Here is a 22483-nt window from a genome sequence, read left to right as displayed (position 1 = left end):
AAACAAGTTTGGGACAGTGCCCCCTCCAATTGGGAAGCAGAGACCTACTTTAGCATAGAGTTAAAAGTTAAGAAATAGGCTGGAAAATGAGCGAACAACAGAAAAAAATTTCTGACCATAGTTACTATGGTGACAAGGAAGATCAAAATACACACTCAGAAGAAGACAACAAAGTCAAAATTCCTACATCCAAAGCCTCAAAGAAAAATACGAATTGGTCTCAGGCCATGGAACAGCCCAAAAAGGATTTTAAAAATCAAGTGAGCATGGTTGGGGAAAAATTGGGAAGAGAAATTAGAGTAATGCAAAGAAATCTTGAAAAAAGAGTCAACAGTTTGGTAAAGGAGACACACAAAAAAAATACTGAAGAAAATAACATCTTGAAAAACAGAATAGGCCACATGGTAAAAGATATACAAAAATCCAGTGAAGCAAAGAATGCCTTCAAAAGCAGAATTGGCCAAATGGAAAAGGAAGTACAAAAGCTAACTGAAGAAAATAATTCCTTAGGGGACAGAGCCAAGATGACAAAGTGAAAGAAGTACCTTGCTTGAGCTCTCCCTCAAAGCCCTCCAAATACCTGTAAAAAATGACTCCAAAAAAATTCTAGAGCAGAACCCACAAAAAGACAGAGTTAAAATACATTTCCAGCCTAAGACAACCTGGATGGTGGATTGGAAAGGTCTGTTGGGCCAGGCTAGGAGAGGAGTGCAGTTCAGAGTGGGCACATAGTAAAAGAACCAGGCCTCAGCTTACCTGGAGCAGCCCTCATAGGACTGGATCACAAGCAACTGTGTTGGTTTCCAGACTTCTCAACCCACAAATTCAAAGACAACTTAGAAGGGCAGTAGGAAAAGTCTGTGACCACAGTGATAGAGAAGTTTGGTTCCAGCCCCAGTCCCAGCACAGCCCAGGGGCTGCGACTGTTTCCTGAGCTCAACCCACAGACTAAGAGGAAATTGAGTGGCTGGTCAAAGGGGGATTGCAGGGATCTCTTTGCTGGTGCTGAGGCAGGATTCTCTTGTTTTGCCCTTGCTTAGATCTGGGTCACAGTTCTGGGTGGCGGTCCTGGGGCAAGGAAGAAATATTGTAGCCATATTTCAGAGTTCCCAGGTCAAGGAAAAAATATTCCAAGCAGCCAGAAAGAAACAATTCAAGTATTGTGGAAACACAATCAGGATAACACAAGATTTAGCAGCTTCTGCATTAAGGGAGCAGAGGACTTGGAATATGATATTCCAGAGGGCAAAGGAAATAGGATTACAGCCAAGAATCATCTACCCAGCAAAACTTAGTATAATCCTTGAGAGGGATTTTTTTTCCCACATGGAAAGATGATATTTGTAACTCATGAGACCTTTGTTAATATTAGGGTAGTTGGAGGGGAAAAATTATATGTATTTATAGATATAGATAGATAGATAGATAGATAGATAGATAGATAGATAGATAGATAGATAGATAGATAGATGGCACAGGGTGAGTTGAAGATGAAGGGGTGATATCTGGAGAATAAAATTAAGGGGTGAGAAAGGATTATACTGGGAGGAGGAAGGGAGAGGTAGAATGGGGCAAATTATTTCACATAAAAGACAAGAAAAAGCTTTTGTAGTGGAGGAGAAGTGGGGGAAGGTGAGAAGGAATGAATGAATCTTATCAGATTTGGCTTAAGGAAAGAATAATGAACACACTCAATTGGGTTATGGGGGGAGCTGATAGAAGGGAGAGCAGTTTGGGGAAGTTAAAAGTCAGAAGCAAAATACTTTTGAAAATGGACAGGGTAAAAGGAGAGAGAGAATAGGATAAACAGCAAAATAGGATTGAGAGAAATACATAATGTGTAATCATTATTGTAAAAAAAATTTACAGTGAGTTTCTCTGAAGACTTCATTTCTCAAACAATAGACAAGTGAGTCAAATTTATAGAAATAAGAGCCATTCCTCACTTGATAAGCGATAAGGATATGATCAGGCAGTTTTTCAGACAAAGTAATCAAATCTATCTGTAGTGAAATGCAAACTACAACAGCTCTGAGCTACTACTTCATATCTGTCAGATTGGCTAATATGACAAAAGGAAAATGACAAATGTTGGAAGGGATGTGGGAAAATTAAAACACTAATGTACTATTGGTGAAGTTATACAATGATTTAACCATTCTGGTGAGCAATTTGGAACTATGACCAAAGGGCTATAAAACCATGCATACCCTTTGACAAAGCAATACTACTACTGGGACTGTATTCCAAAGAGATAAAAACAAAAGATAAAAGGACCTATGTGTACAAAAATCTTTTAGTGGTGGCAAGTAATTGGAAATTGGAGAGATTTCCATCAATTGGGCAAAGACTGAACAAGTTGTTTTATCTGATTGTGATGGAACACTATGGTACTTTAAGAAATGATGTGCAAAATGCTTTCAGAAAAACTTGGATTTACATGATCTGATGCAAAGTGAAATGAGGAGAACAAGAAGAACATTGTACACTGTAACAGCAATATTGTATGATGATCTACTGTAAGTTAGCTATTCTCAGCAATGCAATGATCTAAGACAATTCTCTAGGACTTAAGATGAAAGGTGCTGTCCATCTCCAGAGGAAGAACTGGTAGAGCCTGAGTGCAGATCAAAGATACCTTTTCTTTATTTTTCTTTGTTTTTTTGGTCTGTGTTATCTTTCATAGAACGACTTACATGGAAATGTGTTTTGCATGACTACACATGTTGTAACCTATGTCAAATTGCTTGCCTTCTAAATGAGGGAGAGGAGAAGAGGGAGGAAGAGAATTTGGAACTTAAATTTTGAAAAAAAAAAGAATGTTAAAATTATTTTTACCTGTAATTGGGCAAAAAATGAAATACTAAACAAATAAACTCTGGACTTTCAGTACTTTTGGCCAGTCCTCATGCATGGCATCCTTTGTTGCTGCTGCTGAAAAGGCTCACTTTTTGTCCTTGGTCCAGACTCATCCATTTTCCAAAATTGGCATAACCCCTAACCAATGTAGTCCAAATGACATGATAGAGTCCATCTCGTCCTGGGCTAAGCATACTGCTTTTTTGAGACACAATTATAAATTCCAGGGGCCTGGGCAACTAGTCCCTGGAGAACATCCTCTGCCAACAGAGATTTTATCTTTAGTGCCCTGCTATATTCCTCTCCAGGATTTGGAATTTTTCAGCCCCTTGCAGAATGAACTGCAAGTTGGTTTGTCATCTGAAATCACATAGCATAACATTAAAGTATACCTCGGTACTCAACAGAATAAGAATGATTAAAATATTACCAACCAAACTATACCTGATTATTATCAGATAAAAATTTAATAATAACTGTCCTTTGAAGAATGCATACAGGTTGAGAATCTTATGGTGACAGTACAAAGCACAAGAAGACAATCAATTACTAATAGCAAATGAAAGACTAGTTAAAAAAAAACTGAATCTTTGAGGGACTTCCCTTACCAAAAACTTTCTTGTATTACATTTAGAAAACTGAATTCTAGCACACTTCTTAAGGGTCACTAAGATGCCATTAAAATGGAAATAGTTCCATAACCCATAAGTGGATTTTAAAGTTATGTGAACACTATGTATAAAAACATTAGTACATGCTACTTCACTTTTTTTTTTCCCATCCTGTTTGACATATAAAGCCCTTCAAAATCTGGCCCCAATGTACTTTTTCAGCCTTGGTATACATTACTCCCCTCCCTGCACTCAATGGTCCATTCAAACTGGCCCTCCTAATATTCCTCACACATGACTATCTGTCATGCCTGAGATGTACTCTCTCCTAATCAACACCTTTTAAAAAGTTATTTCCCCTCAAGACTCAGTTCAAAATAATCTTCTACATAAAGTCTTTGTTATCCACCCTACCTCCAGCTCCTAGTACCTACCTCCAAAAATTATCTCTAACTTATTTTTGTGCATATTTTAGTCACACTTATTTATGCACATGTCTACCTCATTTGAATGGAAGTAGTTTTGAGGGCAAGGACTCTTAAATTTGTATCCTAGCACCTGAGTAAACTAGGAACTTGATAAATGCTTGTTGATTGATGGATGGATGGGTGAATTCCCTACAGGAAACCCTCAAGGCAGTGATGGCAGAGGAGCAGAAGCGAAGTGAAAAGGCTGTGGAAGAAGCTGTGAGAAAAACAAGAGAAGAACTGATGGAGTATGTAAAGGAACAGAAGAGGGTAAGTGAGCAATATGCTGTGATAAATAATCGTTCCTAGAAGTTTAGATTTGTATTTTCACAATATAATCAGTTTTAAAATAGGCTTTCATAATGAATTCAAACATTTGCTCACAGATTAGAAAATGAGAATGAGAACATTTAAACTCCTTGTTACTCTAACCTAGAAAATGTCTACTAGGATTATTTTTCTTACATAGTCTATGTACCAAATATAAATTCTTTTAAAATCTAATAAAAGGATAACTATCAGTCAAAGTCAATAAATATAAATTAAGAGCCTATGGTATATCAGACATTTGTGCTAAGGACTAATTCTTGAATGATTTAGATACCCTACTCCTAAAATTAATTTTTATTATTGGCCAAAGTATTAAAGTCCCACAGACATGATAGTTTGTTAAGCTTTTTCTATAGTCTCTTATTCTCTAACATATAGCATTTCTAAAACAGATTATTATAATTTCTCTTTTTAACTTTGTTTTCATAACTCTGGTTTTTGTGTTGTTCGTGTCAGCTTTCTTCAGGTGTTCACTTGCTATATTCCTCTATCCCATGGTTCAAAACATGCCTGCAGAATATCCATGTAACTTCTAAAGCCTTCAAAATGAAGCATTTGGTACTTAGTTTTATATGGAGTGGGCTATATTAGTATTGGCAAATAAATGCTCAAACTTAGCTTTCTCTTCTGTGTACCAACCAATAGTTCATTTTATTTTTAAAAGAAATATACTCTTCTCCAAATAAAATATAATAGTGGTAGATGCCAGAAGAATTTAATTATCAAGTCATGTTGAAATCTAGATTCCCATCTATGGAAAACAAGCCCTTTGAGTCAGAAACTGCCCCTATATGAAAATTTGGCAAACAGCATCCAAATCTAATTGGTGGCTAAATAGAATTAATAAGTGGAAAATGTGTGGCATCATCCTTTGTCTCACTAGTGACTGATAGAACTGCAGGTACAGTGGAGAACTAGTGAAAACTTGTGTAACCACATCAATATTTCTTAGTTCACCTAGGAGTAGAATTAGATATGCTGCAAATGGAAATGTCGTTCATTCATACCTATACTTCAGTTTCTACAACAGAGGACATGTTTACAAAGGAAAAAATTATTAAGTAACCTCTCTAGCTAAATTAGCCACCCACAAAGCATTCTGTGGGGAGTAAACCATCTTACATCTTACCTCAAAGCATTTGAGCATTACCTCAAAGTAATTCTACTCAAATTGATTTCTTGATAGAAAACTTAACCCCTCAAGTGGAAAATCTGGGCCAAAAATAGTGAAATGTATACTCAGGAAATTGTGTGATCTCAAGAAATTCTTATTTATATCTCCAACGATAAAAGATTATTTTAAGTAATCTGGTTTAAACTCAGTACTGCAATAATTACATTATGTATACTTTTTATAATGGCATACATAAACTCTACAAAGAAAGAATTTAAACTTGAGATAAATTGAATCATTCTTTTTTGGGGAATATCTTTAAAATATGCATATTTTTAAAACAATTTGTGTGTTTTGTAGCAAACTCTGAATAGCAGACAATATGGATATTTTAAATCGATGTATCAGATTAATAAAAAGCAATAACATTTGTATTACTTATCAAAGGAAAAACATGGCCTCCACAAAGAGGATGATAAATGCCTTTGTTTAGAGGGTAGCTGCTCACTTAAAGCAGGTTAATATGATCTTCCATGTAACAGGTAACTTGCAACTAAGTTCACCAGTGTGCACTAATAGTATTCTGATACCTGCAAAAGTCACTCTTTCAGGCAAGTGAACCTGACTTTCCCACAGAGGATCTTTGTCGTATAAAGATTAAATATATTAGATAATTTAAATGGCATCATAAGTCCCAGAAAAGATTCTTAGACTTTCTTTTATAAATACATTAGAAAATTATTTTAGCATTATTTTTTGACAAGAGGTAAGATGTTTTCCAAATGTATATTTAAAATATTTTTCCTCTGAAGTTGACAGTGTAAATTCTGAGTTTACTAAATTACTATTTCTCAAAATTCACAAACTTTGAAACCACCATCAAGTCATTTTATTCTTTGCAAAAGAATTCAGAAGACAGTATCACAAGAGGAAATATAAAATTTCCAGTTTGGAGTTTAAATGTTGCTATATTAGAATATATTATAGAGCAATTTTGATGTTTGAATTTCAGTACTATCCAAATATCCTACTAAGCTATTATTTGGTTTAAAAGATGAAGTAATTAAAACACTGAATAATTATGAATCCATTATTTTAAATATTTTTGCATTTTAGATACTTTATAATTTTTCTTTCCAAAATTTTTTTCAGTGTCATGTTACTTTTTGTGAATAAACTTGGGCTTGCAAGGTATTCAGAATAAATAGAACATCTTAACATTCATAAAATAATATAGAGAAGAAACAAAGGCTTTTAATCAATTCATAACTTCTTGCATTATGTAATAAAATACCCCTTTATACCTTCTTTGTTTCTGTATCTTCTATTTTAGGGTGTTTATTAGATGAAAAGTTCTGATTTCAGTCATATTTGCTCTGGAACACCAGGTAGAAAAAATTCCTAACACTTACATGAGGGTTAGGTTCTCTGACTAACTTTACATTGATATCCATCTCTAGTTAGCCCTGGCCTCTTAGTGTCAGGCAAAATTCAGTTAACTGGGATCATTTGGCTAATAACACAGCAGAATATATTATAGTATATGCAGTTAGACAGGCATCAGGAGGGGAAGTTCAGGGAAGAATCAGTATTTTCTTGGGACTTCCCTCTGCCTGGATCCACCTCTCTGTAATACTTATAGAGCCAAGGATTCTCCCAGATAGCTCTGTTTCCTACCACAGCTCAATACTTCTTTTGCTCCATGCTTGCTGCAGCCTCATGAATCCAATTGTTCTGTATTCTCTGACACTAAGATAGTTTTCGTTACATAAAGCATTTGGCGTGTGGCCCAGTCTCTTATACATTGGCTTTGTTTGATTCAGAGAGGTGTATAGGCCTTGTTCTCATTCATTTCTGATTGAGTCAATAGGAAAAAAAAGTGTAATTCATCAAGGCACCAGAGATAAATGATATAGTTTCAATCCAACTTGTACATGAATATACAGAGAACAAAAATAAAAGAGTAACCAACAAATAAATATTAAATAGTCAGGGACAAGATGTAAAAGGGTTCATCTAGAATGTAGTACTTGATTGTCATCTTAAAAGAAGAAAGCAATTCTGTGAGGAACAAGAATTCCCTATTCCTAAGAATAGGGAATGGCTACTATAAAGAAAGTGAGGTGTTGTGTTAAGAATAATCAGTCAGTCAGCAAGAATTTCTTAAATGCTTTTTACCTGCCAAACACTATGTTGTTCTGGGGATGCAAAGAAAGGGAAAAAAAGAAAAAGAAAAAAAGAAAAGAAAATCTCTTCCCTCAAGAAGTGTCCATTCTAAGGGGGTGTTGATAAATAAATAACTAGGTATATACAAAGTGTAAACAGAGTAAATGAAGGTAATCTGAAAAGAGAAGAGGGAGGGTATGGGGACTGAGAAGGTCTTCATGCAGAAAGAAGGATGAGAATTGATATCAGAAGGATCTCAGCTAAGTCTTAAAGGAATCCAGGGAAATTAGGACTTGAAACCCAGGAACTATATGAACACAATTATAAAACACTTTTCACACAAATAAAGTCAGATCTAAATAATTGGAAAAAACATCATTTGGTCATGGGTAGCTGAGCTAATATAATAAAAATGACAATTCTGCCCAAGCTAATTTACTTATTCAGTGCCATACCAATCAAACTACCAAAATTATTTTATAGAGTTAGAAAAAATAATAACAAGATTCATTTGGAAGAACAAAAGGTCCAGAATGTCAAAGGAACCAATGAAAAATGCAGGGGAAGGTGGCCTAGCCATTCTAGAGCTTAAATTGTATTATAAAGCAGCAATCATCAAAACTGCTTGGTACTGGCTAAGAAATACAATGGTGGATCAGTGGAATAGGTTAAATATGCAAGACACAGTAGTCAATGACTATAGTAATCTACTATTTGATAAACCCAAAGACCTCAGCTTCTGGGATAAGAACTCACTATTTGACAAAAACTGCTGGGAAAAATGGAAAAGATTATGGCAGAAACTGGGCATAAACTAAAATCTCACACCATATACCAAAATAAAATAAAAATGGGTTCATGATTTAAATATAAAGGCTGATACTATCAGCAAACTGAGAGAGCAAGGAATAGTTTACCTGTCAGATTTATGGAGAACAGAAGAACCTCATGACCAATCAGGAGATAGAGAACATTATGAAATACAAAATGGATAATTTTGATTACATTAAATTGAAAAGATTTTGCACAAACAAAGCCAGTGCAACCAATTTTAGAAGGAAAGTAGAAAATTGAGAAAGAATTCTTACAGCCAGTGTCTCTGATAAAGGCCTCATTTCTAAAATATATAGAGAATTAAGTCAAATTTATAAGAATACAAGTCATTGCCCAATTGATAAATGATCAAAGGATATGAGTAGGCATTTTTCAGATGAAAAAATTAAAGCCATCTATAGTCATATGAAAAAATGCTCTAAATCACTATTGACTAGAGAAATGCAAATCAACACAAATCTATGGTACCACATCACACCTATCAGATTGGCCAACATGATAAAACAGGAAAATGATAAATGTTGAAGATGTTGAAAAATTGGAACAGTAATGCATTGTTGGTGGAGTTGTGAAATGATCCAACCATTCTGGAGAGCAATTTGGAACTATGCCCAAATGACTATAAAATGTGCATACCATTTGACCCAGCAATAGCACTTCTAGTGCTATATCCCAAAGAGATCATACAAATGGAGAAAGGACCCACATGTACAAAAATATTTAAAGCAACTCTTTTCATGGTGGCAAAGAAGTGGAAATTGAGGGGGTGCCCATCAATTGCGAATATCTGAACAAGTTGTGGTATATGAATGTAATGGAATGCTATTTTGCTATAAGAAATGATGAGCAGGCTGACTTCAGAAAAGCCTGGAAAGACTTGTATGGACTGATGCTGAGTGAAGTGAGCAGAACCAGGGGAACAATGTATACAGTAACAGTCACACTGTGCAATGACTAACATTGATTGATGTAGCCCTTCTCAGGAGTGTAAGGATCTAAGACATCTCCAGAGGTCTCATGATGGAAAATGCCACATCCAAAGAAAAAACTATGAAGTTTGAATGCAGATCGAAACATACTATTTGCTATTGTTTTTCTTCTGTTTTGTTTTGTTTTCTCTTTCTTGTGGTTCCTCCTATTAGTTCTAATTCTTCCTTGCAGCATCACTAATGTGAAAATATGTTTAATAGGAATATGTAAGTATAGTCTATATCAGATTATGTGCCATCTTGGCAAGTGAGGTGGGGATAGAGGGGGAGAAAAATTTAAAACTCAAAAGCTTATGGAAGTGATTGTTGATAAATCAAAATAAATTAATAAAAAAAGAAACTAAGACTTGAAAGTGAGGAAGGAGAGCACTCCAAGGATGGTGATACATCCAGTAAAAAGGTGAAGAGAAGCAGGGACATTTTGAAGCAACTGCAAGTACGCCAGTATAATTGCGTTAAAGAGTGCAGGGAGTGCATCAGTTGGGGAATGGCTGAACAAGCTGTGGTTTATGAATATAATGGAATACTATTGTGCAATAAGAAATAAACAGGCAGATTTCAGAAAATCCTGGAAGAACTTGTGTGAACTGATGCAAAGTAAAATAAGCAGAACCAGAAAAACATTGTACAGAGTATCAGCAGCATAGTATGATGATCAACTATGAATGACTCAGCTTTTTCAGGAACACAGTGATCTAAGACAAGTACAAAGGGTTCATGAAAGAAAGTGCTATCCATATCCAGATAAAGAACTGTTGGACTCTGAATGCAGATTGAAACATATTTGTTTTCACTTACTTTACTCTTTCTTGTTTTGTTTAATCTATTTCTTCTTTCACAACTATGACTAATTTGAAATTTTTTTTAATATGATAGCCCATGTACAATCTTTGTCAGACTGCCTACCATTTTCAGAAGTGAGGACAAAGGAGAAAAATTTAGAACTCAGAATCTTATAAAAATGAACCCTAAAAATTTTCTTAACATGTAGCTGGGGAAAAAATAAAATACTATTTAAAAAAGAAGTGTGTAGAGCCTGGCTCTATCATTAAATCTGAAGGAAAAAAATAGAGGGGAGAATGCCCAAACAGGAAATAAATCCTATAATAATAAACTGTTGTGGTGACAGGGATACTTAGGACATAAACCTAGACGAACAGAATGATTCCAAAATGTCTACAAGAAAATACTCAAAGAAAAACACACCTGAGGCACAAATTCAACTAGAATTCCTAGAAGAGATGAAGCAAGAGTAAGTTTAAAAAATTTTTTAATCAAATTAAGAGAACTTCAGGAAAAATTGGAAAAGACTGAGAGCTCTGGAACAAAGAATTGGAAAGGGAATTAACAGTTTGGCATAAGAGGTACAAGTCTTGCCTAAACAAGAAACTCCCTGAAAATTCTATTGGACCAAAATGAAGCCAGTGATTCAATGAGACAAGAAATATTAAAACAAAGTCAAAAGAGTGACAAAATAGAGGAAAATATAAGGTATCTCACATAGCAAAAACAACTAGCTTGGAAAACAGATTGAATAAAAAAATTTAAGATCATTGAATTGCATGAAAACAAATGAGAGAGAAAAAAACCCCACAGAAATAACATTTCAATAGATCTTAAAAGAAAACTACCCAGAAACAGAAAACAAAGTGGAAATCGAAAGAATTAACTGAATACCTCCTAAAAGAAACTCCAAACTCCAAAAGAAACCCCAAAATGGAAACACTTTGTATAATGCAGTAATTCATTTGAAAATTTGATGAAAAGTTGAGAATGATACTTAGGTTACAAGCCTAGGTGACTGAGATGTTAGTGGTGCCCTTTATAGTAATAGGAAATTTTGAAAGGGAGGTGAATTTAGGGAGAGCAATAATGAGTTATGTTTTAACATTTATGTACATACTGATATATATAATATGTGTGTGTACACACATATATTACATATATATCTAAATTTACATATATATATATATGTATGTGTGTGTGTGCATACACATGGCTAATACAAAAATTTGTTTTGTTTTCCCATATATTATTAACAGAGAATCTGTTTTTTTATTATCAGTTTTGGGTATAGGGGAGGGGGTGAAAAGGCTGATTTTTGCTGAATTTTTTAAAATATTATTATTATTACCAAAATACTATTGCAATAATCCAGGTGCGTACAAGTTGTGAGGGCCTGAACCAATTTGTGGCTATTTGAGTCAAAAGAGTGAAAAGTTAAAAATGACACCTCGGTTGCCGACCTATGTGCCTGGGATGTTTTAGTTGTGCACTTGATGGTAATAGGGAAATTTGGAAGAGAACAGAATTTGAGTTCTGTTTTTAACATGTAGTATTTGAGATGCCAACTATAACTCAGCAAAGGAATTAGGTCTGGATATGTAGACATACATGATTTAGTATAGATTTTTTTTTTAAAAAGACATCATGATATAAATGAAGAACTAGCAAAGGAGACTGAAAAGAAGCAATCAAATGGGGAGGATACATAGGAGAGAACATTGTCATGAAAGTCTAAAGAGGAGAGTATCCAGAAGGAGGAGGTAAATAAACACTGCGAAGTGTCAAAAACTGCAGAGAGGTCAAGGATTGGGATTGAGAAAATTTGGCAATCAAAAAAATCATTGGTTGGAGCAATGGATAAGCACCAGCCCTGTAGTCAGGAGGACCTGAGTTCAAATCTGGTCTCAGACACTTGACACTTCCTAGGTTTTTGACTCTGGGAAAGTCACTTAACCCCAATTGCCTTGCCCCCCCAAAAAAAAATCATTGTAGATAGAAGTTTCATTTGAAGTAAGATTATAGACTGCTTTCTCAGCCAAGAAGGGTAGGAGAGTTATGAGATGATAGTAGTGGAGATAGGTGAAGTGACAGTTTTTCTGAGATTGTGATGATAGGAGAGGGGAGACATGAGCATGTTTGTACACAGGGAGAAAGGAGCCAGTTTATAGGAAAAGACTGAAGATAAGAGAATGGTGTCCAATTTGCTGAAGAGGTCAAGTAATGGGAGGAAGGGATGGGATTAACAGTTCACATGGAGAGGTTTGCTTTGACAGAAAGAAAATCTACCTCTTCATCTGAGACTGGAGTGAAGGATGAGCTAATGGAATGGAGGGAGATGCCTGAATGATGTGAGATAAGGAGGATGAGAGAAGGGGAACTTTCAGAAAATGGCATTGCTTTTTTTGGTGAAGTGTTAGCTGAAGTACAGTAGGAGCAAGAATGCCATGAGAGACTTTGGAGATTAGAGGCTTTGGAACAGCCACTGTGGAGAGTGGGATAGTGAATCAATTAGGGATAATTAGAATGTTTACCTGTTATTAGTTAGGACCAAGTTAAAAATAGGTGACATAAATTTGTAGTGGGTCCAAATTTTGTAATTTCCTTCAGCACAATTCAGGGAAGTCAATAGGAAGAATGGAGGTAGATGGTGGGAGTAATCAAAGATTGAGGTTTGGCAAATCTTGATCAGTAGTAAGACAAAGGAACAAGTGTATCAAGGGTGAAGGATAGTGTAGAGTTGAATTGGTTTACTGAAGAGGTAAGGTAGAGAAGGAAAGAGAGTGTATACAGTGTAAGGATGATAGTCTGGGAAATAACTGAGGTTTGAAGAGTATATAGGTCAGGTTGAGGACAAAGAAAAGGGTTAGGAATGAAAAAGCATATAACCATATTATGCTATGATCAGATAAATGAATTTTGTAAGTCATGAACAGGGAAGTGGAATTGTTGTGGGTTAAGATGGAGTAGATTGAGGATCTGGGGTGTTAGAGTATGAGTGGGAGTATCAATATCAATGTTGAAAATATGAGAGAAGGATAAGAGAAAAGGTGACTGAACTCCTTGAGAAAGAAAGAGAGTATCTTAAGGATTTGTAGATAACAGCCACCAAATTCTGGGTTGGGTGTTAAATTTGTATAGTGTAAGGTCTGGAAATAGCAATAGAAATCAAAGAGTATTCTGACTCCCCTATCATTATGAGAAGGCCATTTTTGCTGTATTATAGAGTGGGGAGGAGGAGTAATATAAAATGAGGCTAAATAGGTTAGGGCTAGGTTGTGAAGGGCATCCTAGAGGGAATTGTAGGCTACAGGAGTAACATATAGAATAGGAGAGTAACATGGGATCAGATTTCCACTTCAGAAAAATAGTTTTGGTAGCAGTGTTATAGGACAGACTGTAGTGCTAAGACATTTGAAGCAGGAAGACCTATTATAAAGTAATTGTAATAATCGAAGAGACAGGTGATGAAAGCCTGTTAAGTCTCTACTTAATAGTCTCTACTTAATTAGTCTAGCAAAGAGCTTATATTCTAATTGGGAAGACAAGAAGTATATGTAATTTTAAAATACAATTTTATAGCATTTCTTTAGCTTTTATAAAGTTTGGGAAATCTTTTTGTTGTTCAGTTATTTTTTTTTAATTGTGTCCAGCCATTTGAGATTTTCTTGGCAGATTCTGGAATGGTTTGCCATTTCCTTCTCTAGCTCATTTTACAAATGAGAAACTGAGGCAAAGAGTTATGTGATTAGCCCAGAGTCATACAGCTAGTAAGTGTCTGAGGCCAGGTTTAAGCTCAGGAAGGAGAGTCTTCCTGACTCCAGGCCCAACACTCTATCCACTATGCCACCTAGCTGCTCTTTGGGAAATCTATTCCACTATAATATTTGTCATATCAGAGACAGAGGAGGAATTAATAACAATAAAACTTTTTTTTAATAAAAGTGTTACTTTTACTGGGCATAGTGGCACACTTTTGTAATCCCTACTATTGGGGAAGTTAAAGCAGGCAGACCTCTTGAGCTCAGGAGTTCTGACTTGCACTAGACTAAGAGCTGATTGGGTGTCTGTAAGATCTGGAATCATGTGGTAATGGGGATGGAGAAGGAGAAGAACCAATTTTCCTAAGGAGGGCTGAACCAGCCCAGGTCAGAAATGGAGCAGGTCAAAGCTTCTGCTAATCAGTAGCGAGATCAGGCCCTTGAGTGGCCCTCGTACTTTTGTCCTGGGCAGTATAGTGAGTCCCACTCTCAAAAATAAAATAAAAACTTTACTTTTATATTGAATGAATGAATGAATGAATGAATGAATGAAAAAGCATTTATTAAGTGCTTACTCTGTGCCAAGCACTTGTTAACTTCTGAGGATGCACATACAAAAGAAAAAGAAAAAGCAATCATTGCCCTCAAAGAGCTTAAATTCTCATGAGGGAGACAATACATAAAGGGGAGTGGTGTCCAGAAAAGGATGCTTTGGACCAGAAAGTTACAAAGCTGGTGATTGGGTTGGTAGAGTAGATAGGCATACACCATTCAGCAACAGTGGCCCAGCTGATTTGACATTCTTGATTCTGGAAATAGTGAGGGCAGGTGGGAAGGAAGGAGAAAAAAGAGGAGGAATGGGGTAAGGCAGTTGGAGAGAAGGAAGAGCCCTAAGAGTAAGGGATGAAATGAATCTACTCTGAAATTTCCTGAGACAGTGTTGCAAGAACAGCAGGAACCAACAGGAAAGTGAAGGTTCCCAGGTGAAAGTTTCTCCAGAGTGGAAAGTGACTGGTGAAGAGGAAGAGGAGAGGGCTGGAGAGTTGGGAGTGAAGAGACAGACCTTTGCCAGACCTTGTTAATTTCAAATCCTATTAAATTCTTTCATTCATCAAAGACAACTCTTTCCCTCCCAAGCTCCAAATTCTTGGTCATTTTCTCTTTTTCAGATCATCAGATAAAACATTTTCAGAGATGAAATTCCTCCCCCTCATGCCTCAGCTGCTCAGTAGCAGCAAGTTTTTGTTGAGAGTCACTATGTGCCCAATTCTATTTTCAACTTTCTTTCTTTCAACCTTTTGAAATTGTTTTTCCTAATTCTTCATTCAACAAATATTTATTAATTTCCTACTATGTCTGAGGCACATTAGGATCATCAATTTAGAACTAGTTGAAACTCTACTGGTAAATAGATAAAAGACCACTTTTTCTCTAGGAGTTTACCATCATTGCAATGTAACAGTTAAAATCCCTGAATAGCTATACTGAATAAATATTCATATTTGTCACCAGATTTGTTATCAGTAATAATAAGTTGGGTGTTACTCTGAGCTTTAATTGATTTTAGATAAAGAAGTCCTTAATGACCTATGGTTTGGATTAGAACAAAGTATTCCAGCCCATCCCACAAATTGAAGTTAATATACTTAAGCTAGCTATGAGGGAGGAAGTGTGAATAACATCTAGCAAGTGACAACTACTCACAGCTAAGTAGTAATTGCTAAAAAATAAAAGCTTATCCAAATATAATAAAAGATGTGTTTTTTTCCTCTTAAGAATGAGAACTTTGGCTAGTATTTTTCCAATTCACTTACAGCAAAGTAACACAGTCCTTCTCTATCCTTAATAATATAGGGTTATTCAGATTTCCATCTCCAGAAGAATATAAAAATACTGTTTTCAAAGAAAAATATTTTGAAGATTTTGGAATCAAATTATCATATGCTGTTAATTTTTAAAGAACCCAATCCTTTATATTATGAATCAGTTATCTGGTTTCCTTATTGACACTTCTTTTGTAGTACTAATCTGGCTTGTATGGTCAGGTGACTAATTCATAACTTTAAAACTTGGAATAAAGCATTTCAAATAAGCATGGTTTTCTTCAAGAATCTTTTAATAACTTATTCTTTCTTGGCATAAAGAAGTTGTAACATTTTTTCATATTTTAGTTATGAAGTTTACTACACAAGTCAAAGTAACATGATTATAAGATGTTTCAGTTATAAAAAATAAGATTACTTTGCAAAATAATACCTTAGCTCAGTCACAAAATTGTCCAAAGTCTTTGCCATATGAATGGTATTAGACAATATTTGTGCATGTAAAAACACAGAACTTGAAAAATGCAAAGTGAGAGGATAAGGAAACTTTAAAAATGTGATGTGAAAGACATAATTTCTTGATGTTAAAAAAGCAATTAAAACTCAAATAATTAAGGGTGAATGTTCTTAAAATTTGTAAAGGTTAGAGTGACCTCCTAGTTGTCAGACAGAAGACAGAACAGAGAGATTGAAATAACTGCCAAAGATATAATAGGAAAACCAGTAAACTGATGTACCATATCAAGCAATATATTTTATAATAGAATATGATCATTTGATTTCAAAGACTTAAAATTTTTTGCCTTTGAATGCATACTAATTATGTTTCTGTTTATTCAAGGAAGTTTTGGTTTTAATCAAGGCTAAATGTGTATATATTTTTATAATAAATAGTAGAAAACTGGACCATTTCCTACAAGCTGACACTCAACACTGGTGGGTATGATAAAATCTGAATTCTGTAAACTTAATCTCAAAATAGCTTGTGGGTTCATATTTATCTCTAGTTGAAAGACCCCTACAACTTTACCATTTTCTGCATTGCTGAAAAAAATTGGACAAAATCTGGGAACTGGATTCATTAAAAGATAATCAAGCTGGATGATTTGAAGGAGTGCTTACCTGTTATGCCAGGAGTCTGTAACTAAACAGATATATTAACTAGTTTTGAAGGGCATCCTTGATTTTTTCGCAGTACTTGTGGGGACTTCATCAAGTCACTCATTTATTCATAAACTCATAAAAGTGTGTATGTATGTATGCAAACATGTATGTATATATATACATACAAATATGTATGTGTATCTGTATTCCACAATTTTCAAAATATCTGAAAGACAGAAAGACACTTAATGACTGGAAAAAATACAGACATAATTACTGGTTGGAAAAAGAGCAAATTAGAAGATATCAATAATTGTGGTTTTCTCATCTCTATAAAATCTTCACTAGAATTTTTCCATATGCATCAAGGCATTCATTAAAAAAAATTAGAAGGTAAGAGACAGGCTTTTGCAAGTAATATTCTATAGAAAACCACATCTTTAAAGTCACAGAACTGAAAAAAAAAGGTGTAGGATATACAAGATCCCACTATGTTTATTGTTGGCTGATTTTTAAAAAGATTTAGTTTTTCCTACTTGGTCATTAATATTTTGAGTGAAAATGTATGTAATTTAAAAGACTACAGTATTAAATAATTTGACACGGTCAGCATATAATCCAAAATAGAAGGATTGGGAAGATTTACCACTTGTAGGGAATTCTCACATTTGGACTCTATGTGGGATGTCCTCTATGACAGCAGTAAAAATGTTTGATAGGCCTAGTCTCCCTGTTTCATCCCTCACTTATTAACAACTAGAGTGTCATTGAACAAATTTTTCTGTTCTTATCTTTTTCAATAATCATGGAATCTAAACACAGTACCTTGTTGTAAAAATCAAGTATATGAAAAATTCCTGTTGTTTAGACAATGATATATGGTTAAATGAATGACCTGTAGGGATAATCCGTCATTACATGTATCTTGAACAAATGGTCAGTAAAATAAGCCCAGAATTGAATAGACAGAAGGTGGGAGGATAGATTATATTTGGGAAGATTTATAGTTTGTTCAGTAACCAATAGTTGACCCAATAATACTTTGTAGAGGGCTCTGAACTTTCAGAACTTTCCAGGTAACTCTCCATTTTCCCTCAGCAGCTCAGCTTGGTTTTGACTCCATGGAACATCATGGCCCCACACTAGGTACCCTCGTCCTGTCGACCCCAGTTTTTCAGCTTCTTTTTGTATGTTGTCTTCATTCATTGGATTGTAAACTCTTTGAAGGCAAAAACTGTCTTTCTTTTTTTTCTTTCTCTCTCTCTCTTTTTCTTTTTTTGGTGAGGCAACTGGTGTTAAGTTAATTGCCCAAGGTCACATAGCTAGTAAGTGTCAAGTGTCTAAAGCCAGATTTGAGCTCAGGTCCTCCTGACTCCAATGCCAGAGCTTTATCCACTGCACTACCTAGCTGCCCCTAAAAACTGTCTTGCTTATTTTTCTTTTCTTATCCTCAGTGCTTAGCATAATGCCTGACACATAGTAGGCACTTAATAAAAATTTATTGAATTGAATTGAAAATAACCCCAACTTTCTCTATGAAAAAAAAATTACCCTAAACCCATCGATCACCACCTGAAAGAGATCCTACAAGGAAAATCTATAGGGTTATCATAGTCAAATTCCAAAATGCTCAGCTTAAGGAGAAAATAGTACAAGCAACAAGAAAAAAAATTTTAATATAGTGGTGCCACAATTAGAATCACACAAGACCTAGCAGCTGTGACACTGAAAGGCTGCAGGTCTTGGAACAAAAGAATTGGGGTTGTAGCCAAAAATATCATACCCAGCAAAGTTAAGCATAATCCTGAATGAAAAGAAAATGAATATTTCATGAATTGCCAGACTTTCAGGATTTTGTGAAAACAAACAAAACAAACAAACAAACAGAAAAACCTGGACTTAGTAGATTTGACATGTAAGATCCAAGAGAAATATAAGGTACATATCAAAGACTAATTAAAAGGGGCTCCATAAGGACAGTTTACTTTTTATATGAAGAAATGTAAAATGTATGTCTAAGATTGTTATTAGTAATTAAGTACTTCGAAAGAAAGATTGATATAGGCTTGAGTATGATATGATTCTAAAAAGTAAAACTGTTTAGGAAAAGAATAATTATCTGATATAAATATATATAATATACTGTTCCCTCTTAAAACCATTCCCAATGAAAGTACAGTTCCAGAACTACCAGCCCTCCTTCCCCATTGAATTCTTTTGTGTCAGTTCTTCTTCTCATGCCTCATACATGTAAGATAATTATATTTTATATATAATTTTATATGTTTTATATTTTATATAAGATAAAATGAGATAACATTTATAAAGCACTTTGCATATGTTGAAGTGTTAGGTAATGCTAGCTAATTTGAGTGTTATTGTTATTAGTTGCCTTAATGCCTAACACATTACTTGACAAATACTAAGTATTTGATAAATGTTTGTTCATTTATTCACTCATGTACCTTTTCAGTAATTCATGTAATACACTAAATTAATGATATGATGACATGATCTTACATATTTGTATCAGTTGTCCATGGTTACAGCACATTTTCAAGGTTTGCTGTTGCTTTTTTTATGTACTAGAGAGAGAGCTTGATCTAGAGTATGGAAATTAGATTTGAATTTTGACTCTGCTACTTGTATTACTTTTATATTTGCTGTAAAAATACGTTTCCCAAATTAACCATTTTTATTCTAATTCTAACTACAGTGCTTCTATGCAGTAGCATTTAATTTTAAGTCATCAAAAGTGTCTATTTTCTCTCCTGTGATCTTTTATAGTTCTTATTTCATTAAAAATTTCCCGTATCTTACATTGGTAAAGGGTATCACCTTCCTGGTTTCAAAGAAAACTGGGAAAACGTGTGAACTGATGCAGAGTGTAATGAGCAGAACCAGGAGAACAATTTATACAATGACAAAAAAATTACAGAGACAATCAACTTTGAAAGTCTGAGGGACTCTGATTAACACAATGACCACCTATGATTCCAGAAAAGTCATAATAATATAGACTAGCTAGCTTCTGATAGATAATGGAAACAGAGTATAGATCAAGACATATTATTTTTGGCCAGTCTGGTAACTTGATTGACTATAAATGTTTGTAATGAGGAATCTTGTTTTATTTTCTTGCTTTCTCACTGCAGGGGGGAGGGAACAAGAGAAGAGAGGGAAAAATGGCTGATCTTCATTTTTAAAAAATATTAAAAAATAAATAAAAGACATTGACCTCCCTTTTTAAATTTGTTCATAGTATGACTACAGATACATATATATGCAAATGTATATATGTCTAGAATATGTATGAATTGTGTATGGGTATGTACAGAACATATATGTGTATGTGCATATGTATATGTATGTATAAAAACACACACACGTGTGTGTATGTAATGTTGACTTGTTGCTTATTGCATTATGTGGTATGGGATGCTGTTCTAAATCTAATTTCTGCCAGATTGCTTTTGGATTAATCTATTTTTAAATTTATCTTTGATCTCATCAATTTAGGAGGTCTTCTTTGACACTGGGAGTATTACAGTGGAGAACTGTAATTTTCCACCTGACATCCTTTGTCCTCATCATATGACCCAACTATTCATCTCTTCCTATCATAACATGTCCTTGATAACATATTTATTCCTATTATTCTTTAAAGCTCTTCATTGGTTATATGTTGCACCCTACTCACACCCATTTTACCTCTCCATTGCTCTATGTGTATTATTCATGATTAATTCTTCAGAGACTGTTGTATTACATATTTAGCCACCATACATTAACATTGATAGAGTGTTGGAATTTAAAAGACTTAGCTTTGTTTCCATGAAAAGTTTGGAGTAATTAAAAGAACTTTGAAACTTTTAGAAGACAATCCAGCTTACTCTCCTTCTGTTCATTCCCAGGACCAACTTGTCCATCTTTACTGTCTTTCTCAGATATATATACTGATTAAAAAGACATATTGGTTTTCTGTAAGAATGCATATAATAATCTGGAGAATAGAATTGTTATCCACTTGTTCTTTCTGTGGATGATTCTGCCAAAATCTTTTCAGTGGTTTGGTCTCATAGGTAGTCTTTCAATAGTCCAGGGCTTTGGGCAATGCAGTGTCACCTATAAACTAGAGCAGGGGTGGAAAACCTGCGACCTCAAGGTCACATGTGGCCCTTTAGGTCCTCAAGTGTGGCCCTTTGACTGAAACCAAACTTCACAAACAAGTACTTTTTGAGTATTTAGAGTATTTAAAAATCCTTTTATTAAGGATATTTGTTCAATTGTTTCCATACAGAAACCCTCTTCAACTTGTATTCTGCAGTGGATGTCCTCCATTGCAATGGCAAATACCTTTCACAAGCATACATGTCCCTTTTATGCCTTGTCTGAGAATTATAAGAGCCTCATTGAATAGTGTTACAATTTTGATAAATGAATGGAAGATACCTTATTGGGAAGGAGACTTTATAATAAAGATTACTATAACAAATTGTTCTCACTATCAAGGATAGCGAAACCAAAAATAGCTAGATTAGACCAAGTGTATGTAGAAGAGATCCATACTGAAGCAAACAGTGAGGACATCCATGTCCAAATAAGAGAAGTGTGTCAAAAGTCTGTTTGTCTTAGAATTTCTTAGTATCCTAAAAAGGTAACTGAGAAAACATCAGCTGTTACCCTATACACTTACTCTCCTAAGTCATCTACATCAGCCAAATGGATCCTTGTTAAGAGTATTAGTAGGGAATAAGTTGCCTTTAGCAAGTACTATTTAACAATGGACCATAGGCTTACAATTTTACTATTGACTAAAGAGATGTAGAGATTATAAGATCTTTAAAGCATTTGATCAAATAGAGCAAAACATTTTCTTAAAGGTCTTATTCCAGTAAGATATTTATCTATAGACATAGGCATACATATGTGCCAGGCATACTTGAATGGAGAAAAAAATGGGAAATTTTGTGTCTCAAGTATTAAGTTTATATTTATAATTAAATTTGATTAATTTAAAAACATAAGCTTAGGTAAGTTTTGATTGCTGTAGTATAAAGAATAGGACATTGTTTGGTACATAGTAAACTCTTAAATACTTTTTCATGTATCCATGCATGGATAAAAATAATATCCCTTACGATTGAGCATTCAGTAAATATTCATCTTATTTTTTTAAAAAAGTTCCCTAGGTGCACATCCCAACGAAATGTGCTATATGTAGGCTATACAAGTCATATATGAGCACCCATATGGTTCTCCTATTTAATATGGTTAGATATTGACTTTCAGAAATATACTACTGAAGGCTATTTGTATGTAAAAATTGAAATGTCCTTGCATTACTGCAGCAGTTTAACTTGACTACTTTGGAACACTATTTTTCTTTCACTGTTATGCCCCATATTAGGGACAGTAAGGGGTTGATGAATTCTTGAACTAAGGTCTTCATAGACTTGATACATGCATTGGATTGCAGACTTTAAGAAGCTACATATCACCTACACCTACAGAACCAAAACTCAATGAACAAGTTATGTTTTTTTTTCCTCTAACCCTACAGTTCTGAAGTAAGAATATGTGTATCTTTATGCAATCTAACCAGTTAAAACCAATGTTTATAAATAAAAACTCTTAGTCCT

General features: G+C 34.6%; 1 protein-coding gene across 8 annotated transcripts in view; it reads left to right on the top strand.

Moving 5' to 3' along the window:
- The window catches only part of CCDC91 (coiled-coil domain containing 91), a 527613-nt gene that overhangs the window by 422459 nt on the left and 82671 nt on the right, over positions 1-22483 (top strand). For 7 of the 8 annotated variants that reach the window (XM_078156715.1, XM_078156714.1, XM_020979649.2 and 4 more), the window contains one exon: positions 4094-4207. In XM_078156715.1, the coding sequence (XP_078012841.1) occupies positions 4094-4207 (114 nt within the window). Of the gene's footprint in view, positions 1-4093; positions 4208-22483 lie in introns of those variants that run through there. The other variant, XR_013487473.1, reaches the window with a different exon arrangement.

Source organism: Phascolarctos cinereus, unplaced genomic scaffold, assembly GCF_003287225.1.
Source record: "Phascolarctos cinereus isolate Bilbo 61053 unplaced genomic scaffold, phaCin_HiC Scaffold_1;HRSCAF=81, whole genome shotgun sequence".
NCBI classification, from domain to species: domain Eukaryota; kingdom Metazoa; phylum Chordata; class Mammalia; order Diprotodontia; family Phascolarctidae; genus Phascolarctos; species Phascolarctos cinereus.
Note: the sequence above shows the minus strand (reverse complement) of the source record. Positions and strands in the feature narration are given on the sequence as shown.